The sequence below is a fragment of the Perissodus microlepis genome, chromosome 2 (assembly GCF_051167445.1).
Source record: "Perissodus microlepis isolate ML-2025 ecotype Zambia chromosome 2, ASM5116744v1, whole genome shotgun sequence".
Taxonomy (NCBI): Eukaryota; Metazoa; Chordata; class Actinopteri; order Cichliformes; family Cichlidae; genus Perissodus; species Perissodus microlepis.
The window spans coordinates 29571233-29596201 of record NC_140462.1 but is presented as its reverse complement, the minus strand read 5'-3'; the positions used below and the strand labels follow the sequence as shown (position 1 = coordinate 29596201).

The 24969-nt window shown below is 38.1% G+C and overlaps 1 protein-coding gene and 1 long non-coding RNA gene across 2 annotated transcripts in view; both read left to right on the top strand.

The window, feature by feature from the left end:
- glrbb (glycine receptor, beta b) overlaps positions 1–17356 on the top strand; it is a 30437-nt gene extending 13081 nt beyond the window's left edge. The window contains exons 6-10 of the mRNA XM_084954772.1: positions 2286–2368; positions 2856–2996; positions 5729–5881; positions 12960–13252; positions 16191–17356. Coding sequence (XP_084810898.1) covers positions 2286–2368; positions 2856–2996; positions 5729–5881; positions 12960–13252; positions 16191–16487 — 967 coding nt within the window. The 3' untranslated portion in view covers positions 16488–17356. The remainder of the gene's footprint in view (positions 1–2285; positions 2369–2855; positions 2997–5728; positions 5882–12959; positions 13253–16190) is intronic.
- LOC146392877 (uncharacterized) lies at positions 5891–9670 on the top strand. Its single transcript, XR_014802906.1, has 2 exons — positions 5891–9262; positions 9348–9670. It is a non-coding gene; the product is annotated as an uncharacterized LOC146392877 (long non-coding RNA).
- Positions 17357–24969: the final 7613 nt, after the last annotated feature.

Genomic DNA, 24969 nt, shown 5'->3' with positions numbered 1-24969 from the left:
CTACAACCTGTTAATACTTGTTTACGTTCCTCACCCTCCCTCCTCTTTTCAATTCTTTAACTTCTTCACTTCTAATTAGTACATGGGGATCTGCTAGGTCCGGGAGCCACCACCAGTGCCCTTCGTGGCCTTCCCCAAACCCCAGCTCAATTCACGTCCACGGCATTCACCTTTATCTACTAATACGCTTTCAAACCTATGAGGACGTGGGCCCAGCTAGTGAAAGTAATATAAAATGTGTTCTTTCTGTTTTGCTACCTAGCAGTAAGGTTTTTTGCATTTCTAAATATTCGGTGACAAGCATACAACAACTCAAATAATTTGACTCCAATTAAGGAATGAAGGAACAGCAAATTTAATTTCCTGTGTAGTTTTCTCTTATCTAGTTATTGAGACTGGAGCTCATTTGGTTGTTTGAGTGTTATCCATTTATACTGCACTTAAGCGGTGGCTGGTGCCTAAGTACTAATTAGAAACATCTACAAAGCACTAAAAGTCAGTTCTGTGTCCTGCATTGATAACTAGAGACTAATTTTTAAAAAAGGATAGCGTAGCGTTACCCTGCCTATCTTGAAGTCAAGTCAGTCACAACTCAATTGTTGGAGCTGGGAGGCCATACTGAAGACATAGCCTTTTCAGCAGCCTTTTAGCTAAAGGAGTCCAATATGCTAGATATTAGAGTTATTAAATCTTGTATTTGAAAGGGATCATTAGGGTGTTACCGCACATCTAGCTTTCTATAAACAGTATACATTAAGCTGTATTTCAGGCTATTAGAGTTTATTATTGGCCATAGAACAAAGAATGTAAACACTTACATGACTTCAAAAGTAATCACTTCATAATGGCAGCTTCATAGTGGAATATTTATATTTGTAAACCATGTTAGGCCTCAGTCCCAAGAGCCTAGAGACTGTCTGGCGATTCCCTGACAACCTCTGCTTGCTATGAAAGAAATGTGTGTTCTTTAACTGGTTTGCAAGTGGTTCTTAGGTGTTGCTGGATTTTGCTACGAGAAATCAGTTGCAATAAAGATACCCCTTTGTGACTGCTTTGGTCACCAGCAGATCATCAGGGTCACTTGTGTTTTCCATGGAAGAAACCGACTTATCTGCAAATTCACCACCCTGTAGTAAAACTTGCTAGATTGTGGCACAAACTGGAATCGGAGAACATTGGCCTTCAAAATAAAAGTTGTGCTTTACCACTGAAACCAACACATTTCAAAAGATGCATCTGACTTCATGAATAGTCTCTTCACAGTTTCACTACACTTCCATCCACACTACAGGGAACCATGGCAATCATGGCTTATCACTACTTATCAATACTTCAACCAGTTATCAATACCCACTTCTAAGTTATTACCTGGTTGTGTGTGCCTTGAGGGCTGTATCCCTGGATACAGAAACAATTGACCATTAAGATTGTCATATTATGTCAAAACACTAACTGTTCTTTTTAGGCTTTACTGTGGCTTTTGTGTCAAATAAAAAGGAGACACCTCTTGCTACTATTTAGAGCAAAACAACCTCTCCTGAACAAAAAGCTGGCTAATTTGGCATAATTTCAGACTGAATTAATGTAGCATCAACCTTAATAGTAACCAAATGACTGCTTAGTGTTCTCAATATTAGACTACATAAAAGTGCAAAATTATATTATGTAGCTGTGGACACATCTGTAGACTGAGCACATTAAATAATTTTTGACCCAGCTGCATAGAACTATTACCTGTAGTGCTGCCAATGTATTTAATCATGGATCATTTGTGTCTATGACCTGAAGTACTGCAAATTCACTCTGATATATTTCAGTCTATACTGGAAATATTTGCCTGTGTTTTCTGTCCTTCTTTACTTTATTTTAATCTATTTTCTTCAGTAATTAAGACTGTAAAACTGGAAACTCAAAAGATAAAACTGTTTACATGCACAAGATTTAGTGGAAAACAGATTTGTACCCCGCCTTTTACCTTACAACAAGTAGAATAGGTTCCAGGCCCCCATGTAACACAAAACTGGATAACCAATAGAAATTTGAATGTATAGACTTAATCTTCAAAGGGATTGTTTTAGTCATCTCCAAAGAGAATTGTCTGTATGTTTGCATGTACCATTTTATTCCATGTTAAAATATCACTCAGAAAAAAACCCTTTTGGGTTAAACCCTTGGCTCCAGTGTAATCTAGAGTTTCATCTTGTGAAGTGTATACAATAATATATGCAATGAATACAATAAAGCAGCCATAAACAAAAAAAATAAATATCTTCTTCCTCCGACAGGTTGTCCGTCACCCTTTCTTGTCCGCTTGATCTGACCTTATTCCCTATGGACACACAGAGGTGTAAAATGCAACTTGAAAGCTGTAAGTTTTCCTAAATTAACAACTCTTTAAAGTATCTCATCAGTATACACATGTGCTTGCTGATATTTTAGACATTCAATATTTATGAGTTGGGAATATATTTGTTGTTTTTGTAAAGTAGTTGGTTTTGGGGTAAATGAGAGCATTTTGCTTGTGTTTAGCAGCCAATTCCAGTGGTGAACACTTAGTGCAGTAGAATAAATCATCATATTTTAGGGTTGTTGTGAGAGTCTCATAGCTAATTGAGCTTGACATGTCTTTACTGCATCTTGTTTACAAAGCGGTTAGACTTAAATAAGCAACATAACTTGAAGCCATTACCCTGTAAAGCCAAACCTGACTGCTGAGATGTATCATATTCTGGATGGCTTCATGCATTTGAACTGTTATGTTCATTGGAAGGGTGGTAACAGTGGGCTTAAACTATATATATCTGTTGTGTTTGACTGTTTTTCTATCTCTGTATCTGTGCCCTCCTGATTTCCAGTTGGTTATACAACAGATGACCTGCAGTTTATGTGGCAGACAGGAGACCCTGTGCAAATGGATGCTATTGCTCTGCCACAGTTTGATATCCGACAAGAAGATATTACTTATGGAAACTGCACCAAATACTATGCAGGCACAGGTACTTTCATCGTTATGAAACAATATAAAGTGATAAGAAAGTTAAAAAGTTTTGACCATCCAAAGAAAGTAGTTACTCTCAGCTGACAGTAAAAATGTACAGTAGAAGTCTGAATGGGTATATTGAACTACTAAATTACTTTTTTTTTGCCCCCTGCGCTGGCATCTGCGCTAAAATTCCAACTTTCTATGAACATTGTTTTAAGCAATATAAATTTTTTTTAAAGAAAATTATCCTCAACCTAAAAGTATAGTCATATGGATATGTCTGCCATTAACTGTAGACAGATGTATCAGATAACTTGATACATATTACAAATTTACTTAGTCATGACTGAAAGGTTACTCTGACTCTCCTCAAAGTAAACAAAATAATAATATTAGCACACGCTGTAATTTGAAACATGGAGTGACTTTGAGTTGTCACAGTGCAAACTCCTCTCATTCATATTATTTCTATTTCATGATGTGTTATCAGTAGTCAAACCTAATGTTGACAAGTTTAAAGTAATTTAGAGTTTAAAAAGACAAACCACAGGGAAGGTTTTGCTCATGGTTAAATAAAATGTAAAGATAGAAAAAAAAAAAAAAAAAAAAACCATTGAAATGTATTTATTTTTTTATGTGAATGTGATCCCTGAGCCCAACACACCAACACAAGTCGCTGTTCAAACTAGGACACAGATGACTCTTCTCTTAGTACCGTATGCTGTCTGGCTAGCTTAGCATTAGCATGCTGTCTGTGCAGACTCTTGCAAAAAGCTGAAGTTGTGTGACCAGCATAATGCAGCTTTTTCTGTACTGGATCTATTTTTCACTTTACCATGAAAATCTCATCCGTTTGTACAATAAGAATAAAAGTAATCTCTGAAGAATGTTTACAGGATTTTGAGAAATCTCTGCTATGAAGATTTAAGGCAGTTGTAAAGGCCAAAGTGGGGTGAATGTAGTACTAGCAAGGTGTAGCTAATAGGTTGTGCACTGAGTATAGTAAAAAAAACAGTGGTAACATTCAGTTTTCCAAGAATATCTTTTAATTATTTGGCTTCAATATGTCCATTACAGCCTATTATTTTAAACAATCACACGAAGGTGGTTTCTTAAGGAAGTTAACCAAGATTTTCCCAAGTGTGTTTTACCAAAAATTCTGATGTTATCATCAAATGGCCAAATGTACAACAAGGACTACACAGGATAAGATCTGTTTGTTCCCATTTGTCATGCAAAGAATTAAAAAAAAAAAAAAAAAAAAAAAAAAAAAGCAAAAGGTTGAGAAAGAAAGTAAAAAAAAAAAAAGTTACTACGAAACAGAAATGAAATAAAGAAAAAATAATTCAAACAAGTAGGCTTATTTGCAAATGTTATGTATGTGTAAATCTATTGTAGAATTATGTTACTATATAAATATGAAATCATAAAATTGTTTATTATTTCTAAAAATCAGATTTATCCCCAGGTGGTGATTTTATGTTTTTATCTGCTGTCTTGAACTGTGTTTGAAGCTAGCAAATTAGGTGTGCAGCATCAGTTATCATGACAGTGTACCCTGCCAGAAGTGAACCACCTACTGGGTTATCCTTCTTGGTCCTAAATATTGAATTGCATTACAGGCCTCAGTACCCTTATATACAATTATGTGGTCCTTACTGAATATTGTTGAGAAGAGGTTTCTTCTTTTTTAAATGTGTCTAAATACCAGTGAAGGGTAGCAGACAGCTTGTAAAAGTTGCCATTTTCCAGGCTGCTAGCCGAACTAAGAATAATAACTAATCCTGTAATAAAAGTAAAACTGCAAAAAAGAAAACGGTAGTGGTACTGTGGTATACACTTATGCAGACTTATGTGAGTACAAAATGAATTCACAATGAAATGGAAAAATCTCTATCAGCCAACAGAGCTGGTATGACCTCAATGCTCTCACACTTGGGGAGGCACACTGCTGACGATGAGTCAGGCTTTTAACTGGTTGCCATGGCTACCTGGCCAGACACAAAGATCACCTCTGTCTACGACTGGTTCAAGCCTGCTTGGCGACACAGGCGGCCCTTATATGCTGTATAAAAGCTCCAGAGATCCCTGAGCTAGTTAAATACTACTTCAGCCCACCCACTCTACCATCCCATTAGACCGACTAACTAGGCTCTATATTCAGAAACAAAAGGCTCCTGGAAAAGGTCTGAATCTTATGGATTCTTATTCCTCTGGCTTACTAATGATGGCTTTACTTCCAACAGGAATGAGTGATTGAAAAATAGATAAGTTATTAGTAGGAATGTGTATAGTACTTTCAAGCAAAATCACTTAAAAAAAGAAAAAAAGAGAAAATGGAAGTGCCAATTCTAACAGTAATAACTCAAAGGATTTGGGGCAGGTTCAGACATCCTACACATTTGGCACATTCACAGTAGGAAGCAGTAGTTCTCTCACCTGCTCTATTTCAGTTAAGGGACTGGATGCTCTGAAGACCACATTTCAACCAATACGTAACATTTTATTTTTTCTTATTGATCTTAAAACTACTGCTGGCTATTGTCTCTAATTAATTATGCTTTATGGGAAAAGGTAAGGTGGAGCATGGGCTTCATACAGTGCCATTTCTCTGAATTGGGACACATAAATCATGTGCATGAAGGCACTGCCAGTGCCATCAAGCACATGCCTACTTAACTACCTTAGCTATGTTTTGATGAAATCATGTTTTGATACGTGACCATTGTTTCCATTGTCATGCAGGGTACTACACCTGTGTAGAGGTTATCTTCACCCTAAGGCGACAGGTTGGCTTCTACATGATGGGTGTTTATGCCCCTACGCTGCTCATCGTAGTCCTTTCATGGCTTTCCTTCTGGATTAACCCTGACGCAAGTGCTGCCAGGGTTCCTTTGGGTATGGATTACTTGATAAGTTTCACCGATCTTTATCAGTACACATTATCTGTGAACTATTTCTTGTGTGTCCATCCAGGGATAAGTGCATAATTAGATCAAAAAGAGTGATGGGGGAGAGTGGATTTTTTTATTGGAGGAATTAGACATTTAAACTACTGTCTAAAAGGATTTCTATCGGGCAAAAGGCTATAGTAAATAAATAGAAACCACTCTAAAGTATTTGGATGTTTGTATGGATCACTGACCTTATCCATCACTTTGACACCATGAAGGACTTATCTGTCGAGATTGGTGTCATAGCCATCATTTTTCTGTATGTGACAAATCATTGAATGTCGCTGTAATTGACAGATGGGACCCATGAAGGAAGAACCCTTGTCCAGTGTAAACTAAATACACATGAATCAGAGCTGAGAGCTTAAACCCATGTTTAAGACCAATAACTGCCCCCTTTGCTGGTTAGCCAGTTGGTTTATGCCTAATTGTCATAACTTTGGTTTCTCTTTGCTGTTATGTTTAAAATCTAAAACATTCATCCACTCAAGCTATTTTTCCCATTTAGACAAGAAGCTGATTCCTATAAACATCCACTGATAAAATGCCTTTTGGTAAATTTTAGCTTATTATTGCTGGAGGCAAAGCCAGGCTCTTGTCTTTCACTTAAATTCTTATGTTATTCCGTGCAGTCAATAAAGTGTTACGGAGACAGTGGGAATGCAGAAGCTACTTGAGCTGGCCAACAGGGCACACCTGATCCCTATTAACCAAAGTAATGAAGGAGTGTGCTGAAGCACACAGGTGCTGTTTTTTTCCAAATTAAAGAAGCACACATTGTATCAAGCCTGAGGGAGGTTCAGGTAGATTACTAGTGTGACAAGGATTGTCTGGTACTGGTAGTACTTAGATTATAGTGTGACTTTGTATATGTACTGCATAAATCACAGGACCCAGATGAACAATATCTAGTGGCCCCCTTTTTATAACACTGATTGTTGACACAATTTGTCTTTCGCTTAGGCCTGTATGTTGGAAAAAGGAACTAGGTTAATATATTCTAAGCACAGGCTGGCACCACTGGCTAATATGAAGTTGTCAGTTCTTTTTAACAGTCATTTTCTCAGCTAAAACACACTCTTCTCATAGCATCTTTATAGTTTTTTTTAATTTCTTTGTCTTGCCCCGTGGATGCCCTTCTGTCTTGTGTCTCTACTTAATGGATGTCCTCAAAACATGTGACACCTGGAACTGATTAACTAACCTGGTCAAATTGTAGCTTAATTTAACTTCTGATGTGGTATGGTACAATACATAACAGTGATAAACTTACCACTCAAATGCTCCAAATCACAGGCTCCACTGTGATTTTTCGCATTCAGTTTAATGAAATAGCTGAATAAGTAATTCGGCTATTTCAGAGAAGGCCATCTCTGAATGATGTTACAACTTGAAATTCAAGTCCTGAATGTAAAAATACTCAGATAAAGACACTACTACTGTCACATGAATGAATGTAGTGAACTAACAATTTTAACACTATTTGTACAGCAGACATATTTCAAGTATGTCTTACATGTACAAAATATAAACGTTTTGGCACACCCTTATGTGTTCAGATTAATTAGAAAAATGCCTCAAGCAAGGTTATATATCACTGTATAGATGTTATATTTGCCTATTTCTTATAGATGTTTATGCATTATCTTTCCTTCATATGCTGTAAATGCTTATACTACACTTTACAAACACTACACTTTTCAGAATTGACAGAGTATTTGTAGATCTTGTGCTGGCTTGAGAAAAAAATCTTTCCATTTGCTTGTCCCCCTCCTTCATAATTCAACCTGTGTGTAATATGTCAGTGTCACCCACATCCAGTGTCACACTGGCACGTCTGTGTGTGTGTGTGTTCAGGGCTGCACAGATAAGATAATCCATTGTTATCCCACTTCAGTCTTCCACTGCTTCCTTTTTTCCATCCTCCCCCCAGTTGTTTATCACCACTTTCATTCCATCATCACTCCAACTCCTCCTGGAAGCCTCCCCTGACTTCTCTCTAAATGGGATCAGTCCAGGTCAGTTAGCACCCAGGTGTGGGAATACTCTCATTTATAGCTCTGTGCTGTGTGTGTGTGTGTGTGTGTGTGTGTGTGTCTATGTGTGTGTGTGTGTGTGTACATGTGGATATACTGTATGTGTCCATGTGCTCATTGAACTGAGGTGTGTGTTTTTATGTTTAAACAGCATGTATTCTTGCCGCATAGGGAGTGTGAACAGATGTAACAATATAACTTGGTTTGCCATGACACAACAGAAATTTTCTGTACAGTATGTTGTTCCTGTTTTTCATTCTCAAATAGCCCACGTTTGTTTTTATTTTCACTGATGAACAAGACCCCAATATTGCTATTGTTAATAGGTAGGCTTCCACGATTCTGTAATTAAAGTTTATTCCAGTGAGAAAGAAGCAATTTGTTTAGAAATCCTGAACCCAGTATGAACCTTTTGTTGATGAGTGACCCATATGAGGCCTGGGCCCTATTTCAGGAAGCCGGTTTAGTGCAAACTCTGAGTAAGTACACCCTGAGTGAACGAAAACTCTGGGTCTTCGGTTTCACAAAGCGAGTTCAGATGAAGCCTGAGTGAGTCACCATGACGACACACTCCGTGAAGCTAACCTGCCCCCTAGCAGGTTTACTGCAACTAACCCTGACTGTCCCCGCCTCTTTGTCGGAAACCTGACTGTAGGAAGTGTCAGACATGGCGTGCCCCTTCCTTGAAGAGCCAGTAGATGTTGGAGCCCAAATTCTCCGCAGAGCTCTCCGCCGGGAGAGAGTGGTTAGAGCGCGTTTGGACATTTTATCATTTCCTGATGATTTCCTGTGTGAACGTTACCGTTTCTCAGCACAATCCATAATTTATTTGGATAACATCCTCAGGCCATATATTGCTCATGTGACACATCGCGGACATGCTCTCAGTTCATTACATATTATTTGTACTGCACTCCGTTTTTTTGCAAACGGGAGCTTTCTGTACAATATTGGTGACGCTGAGCACGTTTCCAAGGTTACCGTCTGTCGGGCAGTCAGGAATGTTACAGTTGCACTGAAACGTCTCCTGCACTCGTTTGTGGTGTTCCCCGGTCACAGACCCACAAGATTCATCAAAGAGGGATTCCACAAAATTGCAGGTATCAGGATGAACAAAACCTAATCCATGATGTGGTGATACTTGAACTACTACTTACATGTTGCAGCTATTTTCAGGGTTCCCAGGCGTGATTGGCTGTATAGATGGCACCCACATTCCAATCATTGCACCCTCAGTAAATGAAGGGGACTATGTGAACAGGAAGTCTTTCCACAGCATCAATGTACAGGTACATAGTTCCCTGTAGCATTTCACACTAACAAGTGATGTCATTATAGTAATGGATGCTAATTTGTGTTCTCTGCACTGTGAAGATCATATGTGATGCTGCCAACATCATCACAAATGTGGAAGCCAAGTGGCCAGGCTCTGTTCATGACTCACGAATTTTCCGTGAATGTACACTGAGCACCAAATTTGGACATGGTGGGTCGAAAATACTTTGAAATATACAGAGACCAATTGCTACAGGGACGTTTGCACTGACGTGTATCCTTCTGTCCTAGGAGGGTTCACTGGCCACTTGCTTGGTGATAGGGGGTATCCATGTTTACCCTATTTGCTTACCCCTTACCCTGACCCTGAACCGGGCCCACAGCAGCGATATAATCTGGCCCATTGCAGGACACGGGCCAGAGTTGAAATGACCATCGGAATGCTCAAGGCCCGGTTCCAGTGCCTGCAAAGACTCAGGGTCGCCCCAGAAAGGGCATGTGACATTATTGTGGCATGTGTGATTCTTCACAACATTGCCACAATTAGAGGAGAACACTGTCCATCTGAACCAGACATCAGCAGTGATCCACACGATGTACATCCTGACCCACCCACGAACATACAGGATGGAAGAGTAGTCAGAGACACCATATGTCACAACCATTTCTTGTGACCCGTCACCTCAACATGTTACAAGACGAATACACAGATTTTTTGGTCAACTGGCTTTATTGGTCGCCCTGTATGTCCTGTACACAAGGTATAAAAAGGTATATTAGTATGTTGTACAAACACTGACATAATTCGTCCATCTCTGACCACTTCACCCACCCTTAACTGTTGTTCCAGCAGTAAAATCTCCAACTTGGACTTTTGGATCTGCTGCTCGAGGTGTACCATTTCCATGTCGCACTTCTGTATTTTCTTGACCAAATATGTCTTGTACAGCTGCTTTACAGGGAGCTATTGCAACACAGGACATAGCATTGACATCCATAGTACATGCCTACTTAGGTTGGTTGTGACTCAGTGCTGAACATCCTACTGTGGAAAGGTTTGTTGGAGGAGTGGCTGGACCCTCTTCCTCTTCATTTCCATCATCACTCTGTCAGGGACATAGTACGTCCATGGTGTTATCATAGTACCACATTGTATTCAGTTGTTATATTTTCCACTGTAAGATGTAAACCTCATGGTGTGTCTCTGTTGCTTCCTCCTCTGTAACAGCTGTCACTGTTTCGTCATCATTTGCCTGTAGTGGAGACATTAACAACATTGCTGTTCTACTGTTGACACATGTAGTCTGTGGAGTATTACGAGTACTCACAACTGCATGTTGGTCTGGCTCAACAGGGGGCTGCACCAGATGCAGTACACCATCACCATCAACTGAAAGAATATGGGGTTCATACAGGTCACTCATAACTTACAAGGGCCCAACTGGCAATTAACAGACATACCAATCACCGTACACCTCATTGTCATTATGCTCTCAAAGACAACCGACACTGAGGGAAGGCAAAATCAGTAGGACAATAACTTCACTACAACATAGTTCATTTTGGTAAGGAGTTCATCAAATGAATGTGTCGCACTGCAAAGGTGACTGTGAAGAAAGGATGTATGCACATCATGTATTGTTTTGGATTTACCCCTTATGTAGGCACTTGTGTCTTGCGGGGTTATTGCCTCAGAGGATGTCCCCGCAGAGATGCCTTCAGCCACTGGGCGCCCACTGTTTTGGCTGAGGGCCAACTGCTCAGCCTCTGTGAGTGGTGGTGGTGGAGGACCCCCACCTGTTTTTCGGGCCTCCGCTTTTTTTCTGTTGGCTATAACGGCTCACATTTGAGCATACAGAGTAAGCAAATATGTACTTGTAATGTGCTCAGATAATTTCAATGAGTGCTTACAGAAGGACAATGAATGTAGCCTCTAACTGCAATTGATTTGCATGGGACAAACAGACCAAGCACCATGGCTCGTAATACAATTACACCTCACCTGTTTGGACTATATTTTTGTATTTCATTTTTGCTTGCTGCCAGGAACGTTTGGGGCCTGTTGGGTTGCACCTGCGCTCACATCACATCACAACATTAAATGTATACAATGATAATAGATAGGATATAGTACATTACCGTGTTAAATGGGTGGAGATCCCTAGATCAATGTTTACATTTGCACTCACGCATTGACTCTGTCGGCTATGTTTTGCCATGCATGCTCCCTTTCTTTTGCAGCTGTGGCTGTGTTACTTTTTTTCTGCAAGATGTGCATGTTGTCGGCATATGCTGCCATCAGGGTTTCGGCCTCAAGCGCTGTGAAATACGTCGACCGCACCTTCTTTCCCTCCATCTCCATGGTGACTCGCTTGATCTGTGCTCCACTGATCAGGGCTTTATGTATCCTCGTGCGCGCGCTTAACTTGGGGTTGACGCAACTCCGCGTTGATTGAACTAATTGTTATCAGCCTTTCTGAAACCGAATATTCCGAGTTGGACAGTTCGGGGTTACTCAACCCTGAGTATCGTTTTTCACTCTGAGTTTTCTAAACCGGCTTCCTGAAATAGGGCCCTGGAGGCAAAACCTAGTAACTATTTGTGTTTTTTATTGTGTCCCTGAAGCAGCACTATTATTTGAAAAAAATTGTGCAAAGCTCTTTGTCATTTGTTAGAACACCCTCTAAAGGCTGGCTGTAATTATTTCTGCTGTATCCTGTAGTGATGGGATTTCCGGCTCTTTTTAGAGAACCGGCTCTTTCGGCTCAGCTCTTCAGGTTTTTTTGTTGCTTTAATGAATTAATTATTAACAACAATATAAAATTATGCACAAAAGGAATTAATAATGTAAAAAAACATAGTTTTCTTTATGTATGTTTATATATAAATATTTATGGGGTCACTAAGATTGAAATGGTTCCAGACTTTGCTTCTTTTCTTGGTGTCACTCATTTTCTTTACTGTACCTTTCCAATGTGACGGTGTTGTCTCTTGTTGTTGCTCCCGGCTCTCTTTCTTTCCCTCTCCCTCCTGCTCTTGTTGTGTGCTACTGCTGTTGCGAATGTAACTACCGCCCCCTCTGCTCAGCGCTGAGCTGAGGGGTTAATACAGGGAGGGGCACAAACGCAAGGCTCTGTTTGCCGTCTCTGCTCACACGGGTGACTTGCAGCGTGAAGCAAAAAAAAGTGAAAGAGAGGGCAGGAGAAAGAAAAAACAAAAACCCATGGCTCGCATCGTTCACTTCAAAGATCCGGCTCTAAGAGCCATTTCGTTCGCGACCGACCCATCACTAGTATCCTGTAAGGATGCTTTGGTGCTTTGCAAAGGAATCTCTAACCTGTAAAAATGATTTAAAAATGCTCTTTCATTAAAGGCTCTTTGAGCTCTTGGAAATGTCCTAATAAATGAGGTAACTCCAACATTCTAAAAGCTTTTTTGCAGATTAGTGTATTACTAAATGAATTTTTTATTTTTTTATTCATTAAAGATGAAACGTATTAGTGTTCCCTCCTCAGCCGTAAGTTAATCAAATGCTTTACCTCTGTGATAAATAAATATTTTTGCTATACAGGGATGAAGGTTTTATGTTTTGATTACTAGCTGTTTTCACAGGGACTAAAATGTGCACATATCTCTCAATATAAAAAACAAAAAAATACCTCATCTGACTATGATGACTGACAAGGTCTCTTGTTATAACTCTCCATACAGGCATCCTCTCAGTGCTCTCTTTGTCCTCTGAGTGTACCTCCTTGGCCTCAGAGCTGCCTAAAGTATCCTACGTCAAGGCTATCGACATCTGGCTCATTGCTTGCCTGCTGTTTGGTTTCGCCTCGCTGGTGGAGTATGCCGTGGTTCAAGTGATGCTCAACAGCCCAAAACGCATTGAGGCAGAGAAGGCAAAGATAGCATCCAAAGAGAAGGCTGCAGGAAAGAGCCCTGCTGCCCGGAACAACACGGTCAACGGAACCGGAGGGACACCGCTTCACGTCAGCACCTTGCATGTCAGTATATTTGGTTTTTGATCATTTGAGTGTGTTTGTATCTGTAAGTCACCTCTAAGTAGCCTTCTTATGAGAGTTTGCATGTAGTATAACAGGAGCAATTCAAATGAAAATGCACCAGAGGACACATGCTTTGCATATGGTGCTCAAACTAGTGGAATCCATTTTTTGCAGTCCATTTTAGATCTTTTATCATGATCATCAACAGCTTTTACTTTTCAGAGTTTCAACTTTGCATATGCATAGTATAATTTCAATGTCACCATTTCTTGTCCGTCTATATGAGGGCAGCTGGTATAGGCGTGGCCACATTATGCGTAAAAATATATGCCTATCTTTGGAACACAGAAACTCAGGTGCCAAAACGCAAAACCTTTTGTCTTCAAATACAAGTAGAAAAAAAGCAATTTTTTGACATATCAAAAGCTTAAAATTCCCCATTGAAAGGCGTTTAAAACCTCTGATTTTGTTCTTTATCCATTTATATCTATTTAGTTTTTGCTAAAGAATATTTGGACATGGAGGCATAAACCAAAACATCTTTAAATTGCCTGAAACCCTAAATAAGAACTCATACATTAGGCATAAATATTTGCATCATCCATCAAGATAACATCGAGGGTATTTATGTTATGTGGGACTTGATTTCAGTTGTATTTTGCTTAATGAGAGCACAGACGCTTGTGTAATCAATAATGATGATATTCATAACGACCTCTTTGGGTTTTGATGCCCCAGTTAATCACCAAAACATTTTAACGATGGTGAATTTTTGTTGTGGAGTGACTGTTGAGTGTTTGAATGCCTGTGTATAGTTTTTTTGATTTTATGTAGCTCCCAAACCACATCAACAACCAGATCCAGTATCTGATAGGAATATTACGGCACTGAGAAAAGGGAAATCCAGTCATTAATAATTGGCATTGTGTCTGGCTTACACATACGCACAACTTGGTCAGGGCTCAAGTCTGACACTTACATGCACAGGGAGGATGTTGCATGGGTCTTCCGATTGTATGCCCTAATTGCAATTAATTTACCTCTGAGTCTATGTTAGTCCAAACCACATTTGGTCTGAGAGGATTACATTATTCCATTGAGGTTTAATAGGTTTTCTTGTCAAAACCAAATCAAAATAATGAAGCTTTAATGAGCTTAATGACTTCAGTGAATAAGCATCCTTAGTCTGATTAGATCCTGTTCACCCCGCAGGCCTTTAGGGAAGTCGATGAAAGGGATTTTTTTTGGATGACATTAACTTAAGTCCTCCTGCAGATTGTTTTGTGTAAGCACAGGTTGTGATAACATGTAGAGGCTATAGAGGAGTCACAAGAACCTAGATGAGAGAACAGCCATATTAGGCAAAATTTCATAAAACAAAGCAAGTCTAGTTTTGGCTCCAAAGATATTTATTCCTCTTAAAATAGCCGTAGCTTTGATTTAGCATCAGAGTTCTATCCAAGTTTCAAGATCAAACAGCTCTTTTACTACATTTTCAAAGGGTAGTCTGTTTTCAATTGAGTCCAGCTATCTTGCATAGCCTCATTTCAATGCTCCTTTCAGTTTGGAGAAAAACCTCCATACAGAATCAATGTGACATCATCACTACTGTAAAGAAACAGAACACTTTTTAATGTGTCAAAGAGTAGTTAGAGCAAGTGTGGCATTCAGTTACCTTTTGCCATAATAAGAGGTTTAAAAATGGCACAGTCAAAAATGTTTCTATATGCTGTTTTGTGCTGCTTGGCTCGCAAGAAAGGTATCTATACAAAGTACAGACGTGATGGAAAAGGGTTTCAGTTGTAAACCGCATGCAGTCTTAGTCTGATAAAGATAAATTCCAACTTGCAGAAAAATGCATGTGTCTGTATTTGTGTATTAGAAAATACTCTTATATATTATGTGATGTTGTTAGGTACACTTACCTTCATAATTTGTTGGACAAAGACACATTTTTGCAGTTCTGCTTCTATACGCCACCACAGGGGATTTTAAATCAAGCAATTCGGATGTGATTGAAGTGCAGACTTTTGGCTTTAATTCAGCGGGTTTAACAACAAATTTGGATCAAGTCTTTAGGAATTACAGACATTTGTATACATAGTCTCCTGTTTTTAGGGCTTACTAATAAGCAGTTTTGTGGCCAGACCAGGCCCATTCCCTCATTATTTCATGACAAATGAAGCATATATAATGTGCTGGTATAGACTGATCAGCTCCATTAAAACTGCTCCTGTGCATTGTTCGCTGGGAAAGGCCACTTCCACTCAGGGTGTGTTTGGCTTGCAGCCGTGCTTCAGCATCGAAATAACATCCAGTTAAATGGCAGGACTCTGGGTTTCCTGGTGGAGCATGTTTTTGGCTCAAGTGACTGGATGTAATAGAAAACACCTTTGGCAGCTACTAAACAAGTAGAGAACAACTGATTGTGCAGCAAGAGGTAAGTGACAGGCATGAGGAAAGATGTGCAGAACTTAAACTAAAGTAGCAGATGAGTTCTGTCTGCTCTAATAACTTAACTTTGGTCAACATGGGAATAGTGTTCCAGTGTGAACTTTGCAGCTAACCATCCTTATTTAATTTTTACCAAGCTACAATACACTACAGTACAGAATAATGCAGTAGAGGTATGGTTTCATTGGTTTAAAGTCTTAAATTAACTGAAGAACTTGCTGTACAGGTGGAATAATCTTGGGGCCACTGATAAAGCTACAAGCCTTTATGGATTGTAAAGTCAGTCTGTTGCTCACTCCACCAGTTTTGAACCACTTTGCCGTGGCTATTCTGCCTTAGAGGCTGCCCGTAGCGCTTTCGGAATATTACTCTAATCTTATCATGGCTCAGATGTTTCACACAGATAAGCGTATTTTTAGAGAGAAATGATGCAGAATTCAATAATCAAGTCGGTCTGTGTCTGTGTGTGCTTTTGTCCACCCAGGTTGCTGAGACCCGCTGCAAGAAGGTATGCACCTCTAAATCCGACCTGAGGACCAATGATTTTAGCATTGTGGGTTCACTCCCACGGGACTTTGAACTGTCAAACTTTGACTGCTACGGGAAGGCCATCGATACTGGTTCTGGTCTCGGCAAATCCCAAGCAAAGAACAACAAGAAACCTCCTCCCCCAAAGCCGGTCATCCCCTCTGCTGCCAAAAGAGTTGACCTGTACTCGAGAGCTCTCTTCCCTTTCTCCTTCCTCTTCTTTAATGTGATTTACTGGTCTATATATTTGTGATTATCTTCAAATGATCTTGTATTATCAACACACACCCCCCCCCCCCCCCCCACACACACACACACACACACACACCGTCACAAGTTTCTTAATTATCAAAGTGAACTTAAAGAAATGTGAAACCTACCCATACAAAATGATTTTTGAGAGTCATTATATATTACTATAATTGTTATATTTAACTTAAAAAGAAACACACACATTGTGACCATTTGTGTATAAAAAAAAAATCATTCCAAATCAGTCTTTCTTATCTTTCCTAAAACGTAAGTATAAAATCTGAAGCTTTGTTTTTGTAGTACTTAAGAGGTTAATACAGGATTGCAGATAAAGCAACTGATGTGATGCAAACAAATCCACAAAGACTGATTAAGAAATAAACTGTAGACGCGCAGATCGATTGATGATGCTTATCGATTTATTAATTTATTTATTTGTTTGATTAATTTTTGCCATTACCCAGCGGGAGTATGCTCGCAAGTTTAATACGTTTAAGCGTTTTATTTAAGCTTTAATGCAACGTGCAACATTATAATTACCTTGCATGTTAAAATAATGCATGTATATGAAAACAAAGTATAAAAAAATATATATGTATAGAATATATATTTAATATATTTATTTAATATTATTTTGATTTGCTCTTGAGAAGATATGTGGATGTGAAACACTCTATTCCTGCTCAGACGGCCATGTGACACTGCCACTCCTCCAGCAAATGTAATATTTGACACTTTTATTGTGTGTAAATGGATCACTACTGAACTGGGACCATATGTTTGTGAAATACACAAGCAAAGAAAAATAAATGAACAAGCAACTTTTCACCATTTAATGTGATTAAATTAAACAAAGATTTAAATCGAGAACTGTTTTTCATTAATTGCTATGCTCCAAATACTCATCTTCTTTACCTTTTTTTTTTTTACTTATTTGTTGATTCTTACTCAGCCTGCAGCTGGTTAACATATATTTGTATTGCTTACAATAAGACAAAAATGGTCTATATTTACAACATTTTCCCTTCTGCACTGTCCATATGCATTCTGAACATCATGCGACATCTGTTTCTTCACCTAGGCTTGACCTCTCCTAATCTGCTAAACCAGCCATCAATTATTCATGAAAACCTGCTTTGAAAATGACCCCAGACCATCACTGTGAGACTTCTCGTATGAAATCTGTCTCTGGCTTAATGAAGCAAGATAAATGCTGACCTCATGTCATGACAATAGGGTCATATTAATGAAGTTTGAAGTCATTTAGGGCAGGTTTGCTCATGTAACGGAACAGTTAAAGTGTTATTTGCCCTGATCTCCTGTTTTTCTTTTTTTCTTTTTTGATTTCACTACATGACGAAAACATTTTTTTTCTTCTCCTGCAGCTGCCATGGTTACAGACAGACTACAAAAATCAGCCTATGACACAGAATGGTAGTCAGACTGAGATGGGGAAAAAACAGTATTTGAAGCTTCTAAAATAACATTTAAAAGCATATAAAGTATGACTCATAAGAACAGTATATATTTTACTGATTACATATTTGAGGTTAGTTTTAATAGCTCTGTAGACTCTTTCCAGGTCTCGCTGAATCACAAATGAAAAAGATTTTGCATTGCAGTGCCCCCCAATGGCGGCATCTAGATTTCTTTTAAGTGATGAGTCGATAAAATGCTCTCCTGGGAGAAAAACAGATGCAATGCCACTAGAGTACTGGTATCACTTTAAAACAAAGAGTTGGATTTCCACTCTATATTTAAATACATATGAAATGCTACATGACATTTGCTTGGAAAGTTTATTTTTCTTCAGTTTTGTAAATAATCCAAGATTATCAGACATTTTAAACCTTTGAAGCGTTTTAGCACTGAATTGTCTTTATAAGCAGTACACATTGCAGCTGCTAGCTGAGGCTTTTATCTGCTCCAAAAATAAACATAATGATACATCTGCTAATAGGCTACCAGCAGTGGAAGCAATAAAAACAAAAAGATTAATGATGTCATTTATAGCACCGCAACAGTAGATGCAGCTCTTGTTACAGGTGTGACTCATCTGTCTGTGGTTTTGCGAGTGTGTGTGTGTGTGTTTATCTGTGTGTCTGTGTGTGTACTTGTGCTCCACCCCCACAACCCAGCACCCTGCTAGTAACACAGTGCAGTAACCTATATCACGCAGGGTGCTTTCTAATCCAACATGACCTCTCGCCAGGCACCCACCCAAGGCACCAATACAAGCACCATGACAGTCAGGCAATGATTAGTGGAGGAACAGTTTGGGAGAAGAGGCCACAAGGCTTATTGGAAGCTCATTTACTTTAAACAAGGTTTTCACACATGAGTGTTGTGCTTTTAGAACCTTTCCCTAGGCACTGAAATAAAGAAATAAAGTCTAGACAATGATTTTCTTGTCAGGAAATTTATACCATTGTGTAACATTATTACCACAAAAAAAAATTCATTCAAAAGACCATATCGGGCAAAGAGTGCCATGTTGTAATATTTCAGTAACTATCACATCTATCAGCAAATAAAGTACATTCTGTTTACTTTTACTTTTTTCTCATGTTTGCACACTGTCATTGGGAATGTTTTATCTGAAACCGAAGACATAATGGAGTATTTTTTTTCCCCAAAGACCAAAACAGATTTTGGGTCAGCTACAATTTTCCACTACCTCACCCTTCACAGGTACCATAGCTGTCTGGGTTTTGGACCCTTCACAGGTACCATAGCTGTCTGGGTTTTGGCAGTACCTTAAATATGGTCGGTTAGGAAGTGTGGAGGATGCCATTTCCTGTCAGAGCTCAAAGTGGCTAAAAGCTTAGTTCCAGCCAGACTGAAAAAATCTGTAAAACAGCCACGACCATGGGTCCCATCATTAAAGTTAGTTCTGCACAAGAGCAAAAAAGAGTGAGGAAAGACAGGGATGAAATACTGCCATCAAGTCAAAAAAGGCTGCACCTGGAAGAAATAGAGGATAAGAAACAGTAAAAGCAGAAATTAAAGGATAGTAAAAGCTGATGAATAAAATAGTGAACTAGAGATTATAAAAGAAGCTAGACAATTAATTCCTTTAAAATAAAAATGTGGAGTCATCAGTTTTATCCAGCTCAGGAATCATGAAGCATTTTATCATTTTTAAGCATTTGGACTTGCAATTGTAATTTAATTTACATATCACTTACATTTTAATTGTGTATGAATGACTATATTATAATAAAACAGGTGTTTAGGCAGAGCTATGTAAACCAGTTAGGTAGAAAGGAACACAGAATCCCGTGAGTAACATAATGGTATCATTAAATGATTAATTTAATGTAATGAATGACATAATGCAACAGCCTTAAATGCATAGATATGCAAAATGTGCATGAAGTATTATGCTATGTAGCTGAAAAACAAACAAACAAACATACATCAGACATGGTCTTAAGAGTTTGAAAATGGAAGGCAGTTGCCATATCTTTTCAAGCTCTTAACACTACCATGACAACCTACAGAGACATGCATCAGACATGATTTAGTTAGGAAATACAGCTAGAAACTATTATAAACTTGCTTCTCTTTGAATGCAGTGTGGAGTTAGTTGTTTCGTTACGGGAACAATCCACATCAAAGATCACTTTAAGTCTACCAGTAAAAGCAGCATTTTTAACTGTTTGGCCTGAAAACAGACTCATTAAAACAAAAATAAAGGGAACCCTGAAGACAAGATGACACCAAATACTAATAAATTCCTTAACAGTGTCAGTGTCTAACAGTGTCATATATTCATATGATTAATTTTTTTTTTTATTTAGGTATTATTGAAGCATCTTCCTAAATGCTTTTAAGCTCAACACTTCACATTTTTCCGTAGTTTAAGCATATAATTTCTGCCACACAATTTCTCACACATGAAATATGATTCATAACTAAAGGAAACATTTTAATTACAGTATTGTACAAATGTCTTGAGTCACCACTCATTGCTTTGCTGGAGTCAGATATTAAAGTAGTCTTGAGCAATATTTTTTCAGGCTTTTTGGAGGTCTTTCAAAGTTTTGAAAGTTGGACATCTGCTGCTGCTTCCACATATTTTTCATTTGGCCATTTTAAGAAGAATGTTTGTTTGTTAACCCACGTAACCTGGACCTATGAAACATCCAAGCATAAAAAGGCACCTAACTAAAGGAGAGAACCAGTGACATATCAGACAACTCAGTAAAGCACTAGTTTTAAATTGCATTTTTAGGTACTGGTGCATACGCATATAATTTCTTCCCATTTCTTCAACCAAATCTATGAGACAAATGACAAAACTAACATTGACATGCATTTGCACCAACAAGGTGATTCCCAAATAGCTATTAGCTGAAAATGTGGCATATCTTGGCAATGTGTCATTATAAAATATACGGAAAGTGGAGAAATAAAGGATTAAAGACCTTAAAAGTTGGTCATACCAAATATTGACTTTCAATCGCTCTGTTTTTGTCTTCTGTACTGTACTTTCATGTGTGAATGTATACATTCTAATAAATCACTGCACCTCATTTTCCTACAAAATACAAAGAGATGGGAGTAACTCAAGACTTTAGAACTACACTGTATTTTCTCTTACAAAACACAGTTTTTATATATTACATAATATTACTTACATAAGGACTAAGTGGGTTTTGGAAACTTTCTTGTGATTCAAGGAAAAGTATTTTAGAGGCCATGTTGTAAGTGCATACGTGTAAAGATTGATTGAATGCTATCGATTCAAGCATAGGCAGTCAGAGTGTCCAGTCTCAGCACTCTCCCTGACCTTGGGACCGATCCCTGCAGGTTTATCTCCCCAAAATAATTCTAATAGCAGGATATGCTTGGCTTAGCAACTTCTGTGTGACCAAAGGCCTTGTTTTGTATTCACATCACCTCTTTACTGTATGCACAAACAGCCCTGAAGTCAGTGTCACATCAGCAGCAGCTGTAAGTCACAGAACAATGTTGTTTTCTATTTTCTGATCAACTAGCACAAGAAAACTAATCACTAAAATAAAAAATAGTTATTATAATAATTCCAGTTGCATTTGTATCCATAAGTTCCCACTTTTAGTTGCAATTCCATTTATTAATAATAACAATACTACAAAAGAGCTGTTCAGTAGCTGAATTCCAAGATTACCAAATCAAGTCATCCAATCCAGTTTAAATGTAGTTTGCATTCAAAATTACAGCAAATGGTCGTCTTGTTTCCTTCCCACATATTTAAAAAGAAGAGGTGGCTCAACACAGTAGTTAACAAGCCCCTCCCTTTTGTTTTAAAATGAGTTGCTGATGTCTCATTTTTAAAAGAGCATATATCTTTTAAATAATATCTATATTAATATGTTTTATTTATATTTTATTTATTAAATAGCCTATAAATTATTACCAGGTCATTATATTTACTTTCATTTTTATATTCAGTTGCATTTTTCACAGTCTTTGAACATTTTTGGAAATGCTGCAGAAGCTAGTCTAAACATCTGTTTGTGGGTGGGTGTTCTCATGCTCAGCTGTTTGATACCATGGTGCATTTATTATCGTTTTTTTTTCCCTGAGGTATTAAATATTTTACACACATAAACAACATGTTAACTAAGTTATATAATATAAAACGTGTGTCGCACAAAAAAACAGCACATATGCCAATGCACACATGCATTACTCGCGAATTTATAACACTGAGTTCATATCCTCCTCCTATGTGCTGTGCTTAGATGTGGATCTTGGAGTTCGCCTTTCTTGAACCAGAGGAGTGTTGAATTTTTCACTCTACACAATGTAGCCTGGAGGCAGCACACTTGCTTGGCGGTGGAGACTGTTACCTCATGATTTTAAGGAAAGACATTGGTATTATTTTTTAATATTTCCCCATGTTTGATCTAAATTATTAACAAGATCAAAAATGTTTGGACCAACCAAACATTATTGTCCCTGTCAATTATTTAGAGCCCAAAAGATGGGAAGAAGGGGCTTATATTCTAAAATATCAAACTTCCCTTGAAATACAGGATTAGTCAATAGAAATATGGTTTAGCTGAAACTTGTAGTCTCGCATTTGACAGCAGTGTGGTTATGTCTGACATCTCTTTCTGCTTTCTGTGCTGGGAAGTTCCTTAGAAATAGGAAAAGGCTAGAGTAGATGCGACCCTGCTGATTTTTCAAGTAAGAACTGAACAAGAATATTCAATATTAATTGCTTTGTGTTTTGGTCGTATTTACCCAAGTGGATGCACAGTTAACTAATTTCTAATTATTATTTTATTAAACAAAAACATGCCAATGCTAATTGTCTTGAAATTCTGCACACACCTGCTTTTAAAGTCATTTCAAACATAGAGTTTCAAAAATATAGAATAAAACAATGCAGAACACAGAAGACATTTTGCACACTAACTTGCCTTTAAATCATCAGTAAACTATGAATAAATATATGCAAACACATACAATAATAGCCAGTAAATATTTCATACTGATCCTGCTTACAGAATAATAAAAATCAGCATACTGTTGCAGAAAGGAAATATGCTACTTCATTAGTCAGTGTGTGGCCATCACAGCTTAAGTGTCTTCTTGAAATAGTCATAAGTGGGACACTAAATTGCTGCTCGGTTGTGCTGTGTACCTCTCTAGATAGGGGAGCCAACTAAATGTCAGAAATGTAAATGCTTTCTAGAATGTGGTTTTAGAGCATATCTGGAACACATACGCCTTAAGAGCTAAATAGTTCTCAAAAGTACATTGAGTTAGTTTTACCAGCTGTTCGCAATGATGGTTTCACAAGGCAGAAACAGTTTTATTAGCATATGTAAAATTCTCATTCTACTCTTTTGCTTTTTTTATGTTAAGATACCCCATGTAAACATTGTTACACAGCTTGTGGGGTGATTTGATTAAGAGTTCTGAGCTGTTGATTGTGTTTAAAATGTTACTCACACCCCTAAAAACTAATTAGATTACACTTCAGCATTGTGACAGTTAAATTATCTCACAGGCTGCCAATTCTGCACACTGGCAAATGTGCTCTAAACTAATCACACTGGAATTGAAATTCTTACTAACAGCAGCAGCAAAAGGAATCCATGCGTGGCAGAACCTTTAGACAAGGTCAAACAGGAGAACATATGTGTGCCTGTGGAACACAAGCAGTTGAGTATAGAATTAAATTGACCGATGAAGATACCATAAGAAAGCAAAGTTTTTGGCGTTTGGTTTATTTACATAAAACGAAGGAAGTGCAGGAATAAATAAAAAAACCAACAGGTTGAAAGGAAATAGTGGTGTCATACAATTTAATTCTATTGTAATTTGGGGTATAATTCTTTTTGGTAACTAAGACAGCAAAATTCTGGCACCACAGTTTTGCAGGATTATGACCAGGCAGCAAACAGGATTTTGCTTTGATGCTCCTGGTTGACTGGAGTCTACCTGTCTTCCTTGTGTCCTTGTGCCTGTGTAGTTACTCCAGCTAGCGTTAGGTCAGGTTAAGTTAATTTGTGATTCTAAATTGGCTTTAGGTGTGAGGGTGAGTGTGAATGATTCTCTGTCTCTCTTTGTTAGCTTGTGATAGACTGGCAACCTTTCTAGCATGTACCCTTCCTCTCAACATTCAGTAGCTCCAGCTTGAATAGTTGGAGATAGACAGATGTTTACAGATACGATGTTGAGGATGAAGAAGGATAAGGGTGTATTTCTTTCTGATGTCTGTATGAAAACTCCATCTTTGCATTTTACTTAAACACAAAGAGCTACCAACAGAGACCTGGTTGTCCCAAGCCAGTGCCTTTATAAAGGGCACAATGACAGGAGAATTAACTTAGAAATTACTTTTGTGCGTAAGGCAGCAGTGCTAAAACACTAAGATACTTTACTCTTTGTCAGCCATTTCAAAAGTGAGTGAAAATTGGAAATTAAAAACATACCATGGGAAATTAAGAATTACCTTCCTAAAATTAAACTGTAGCCTACTATAAGTATCACAGACGTGCACACAGAGCTTTTTTATGTGTAATAATAGCTTATTACAGATATTTTGTGTTAAATTTCAGTCATAATTTCATCTAAAGCCTTGATAAACTGCAAATCTTTCGAACTGAATTGTACTTGTCTGCTCATGTGGGTAATTACACTCGCTGGCTACTTTATTAGGTACACCTATTCAGCTACTCATTAAAGCAAATATCTAATAAGTCGTTCAGATGGCAGCAACCCTGGATTTTGCCTCACAATCATCTCTAGGGTTTACAGAGAATGGTGTGAAAAAGAGAAAATATTCAGGGTAAAAATGATTTGCTAATGCCAGAGGCCAAAGGAAAATGGCCAGATTGTGCCAAGCTGATGGAAAGGCAACAGTAACACAAATATCCACTCCATACAACCACGGTATGTATAAGAACATATCAGAATGCACAACAATGTTTGAACCTTAAAACAAATTGCAGACTTAACAAAACATAGACTTACCAAAA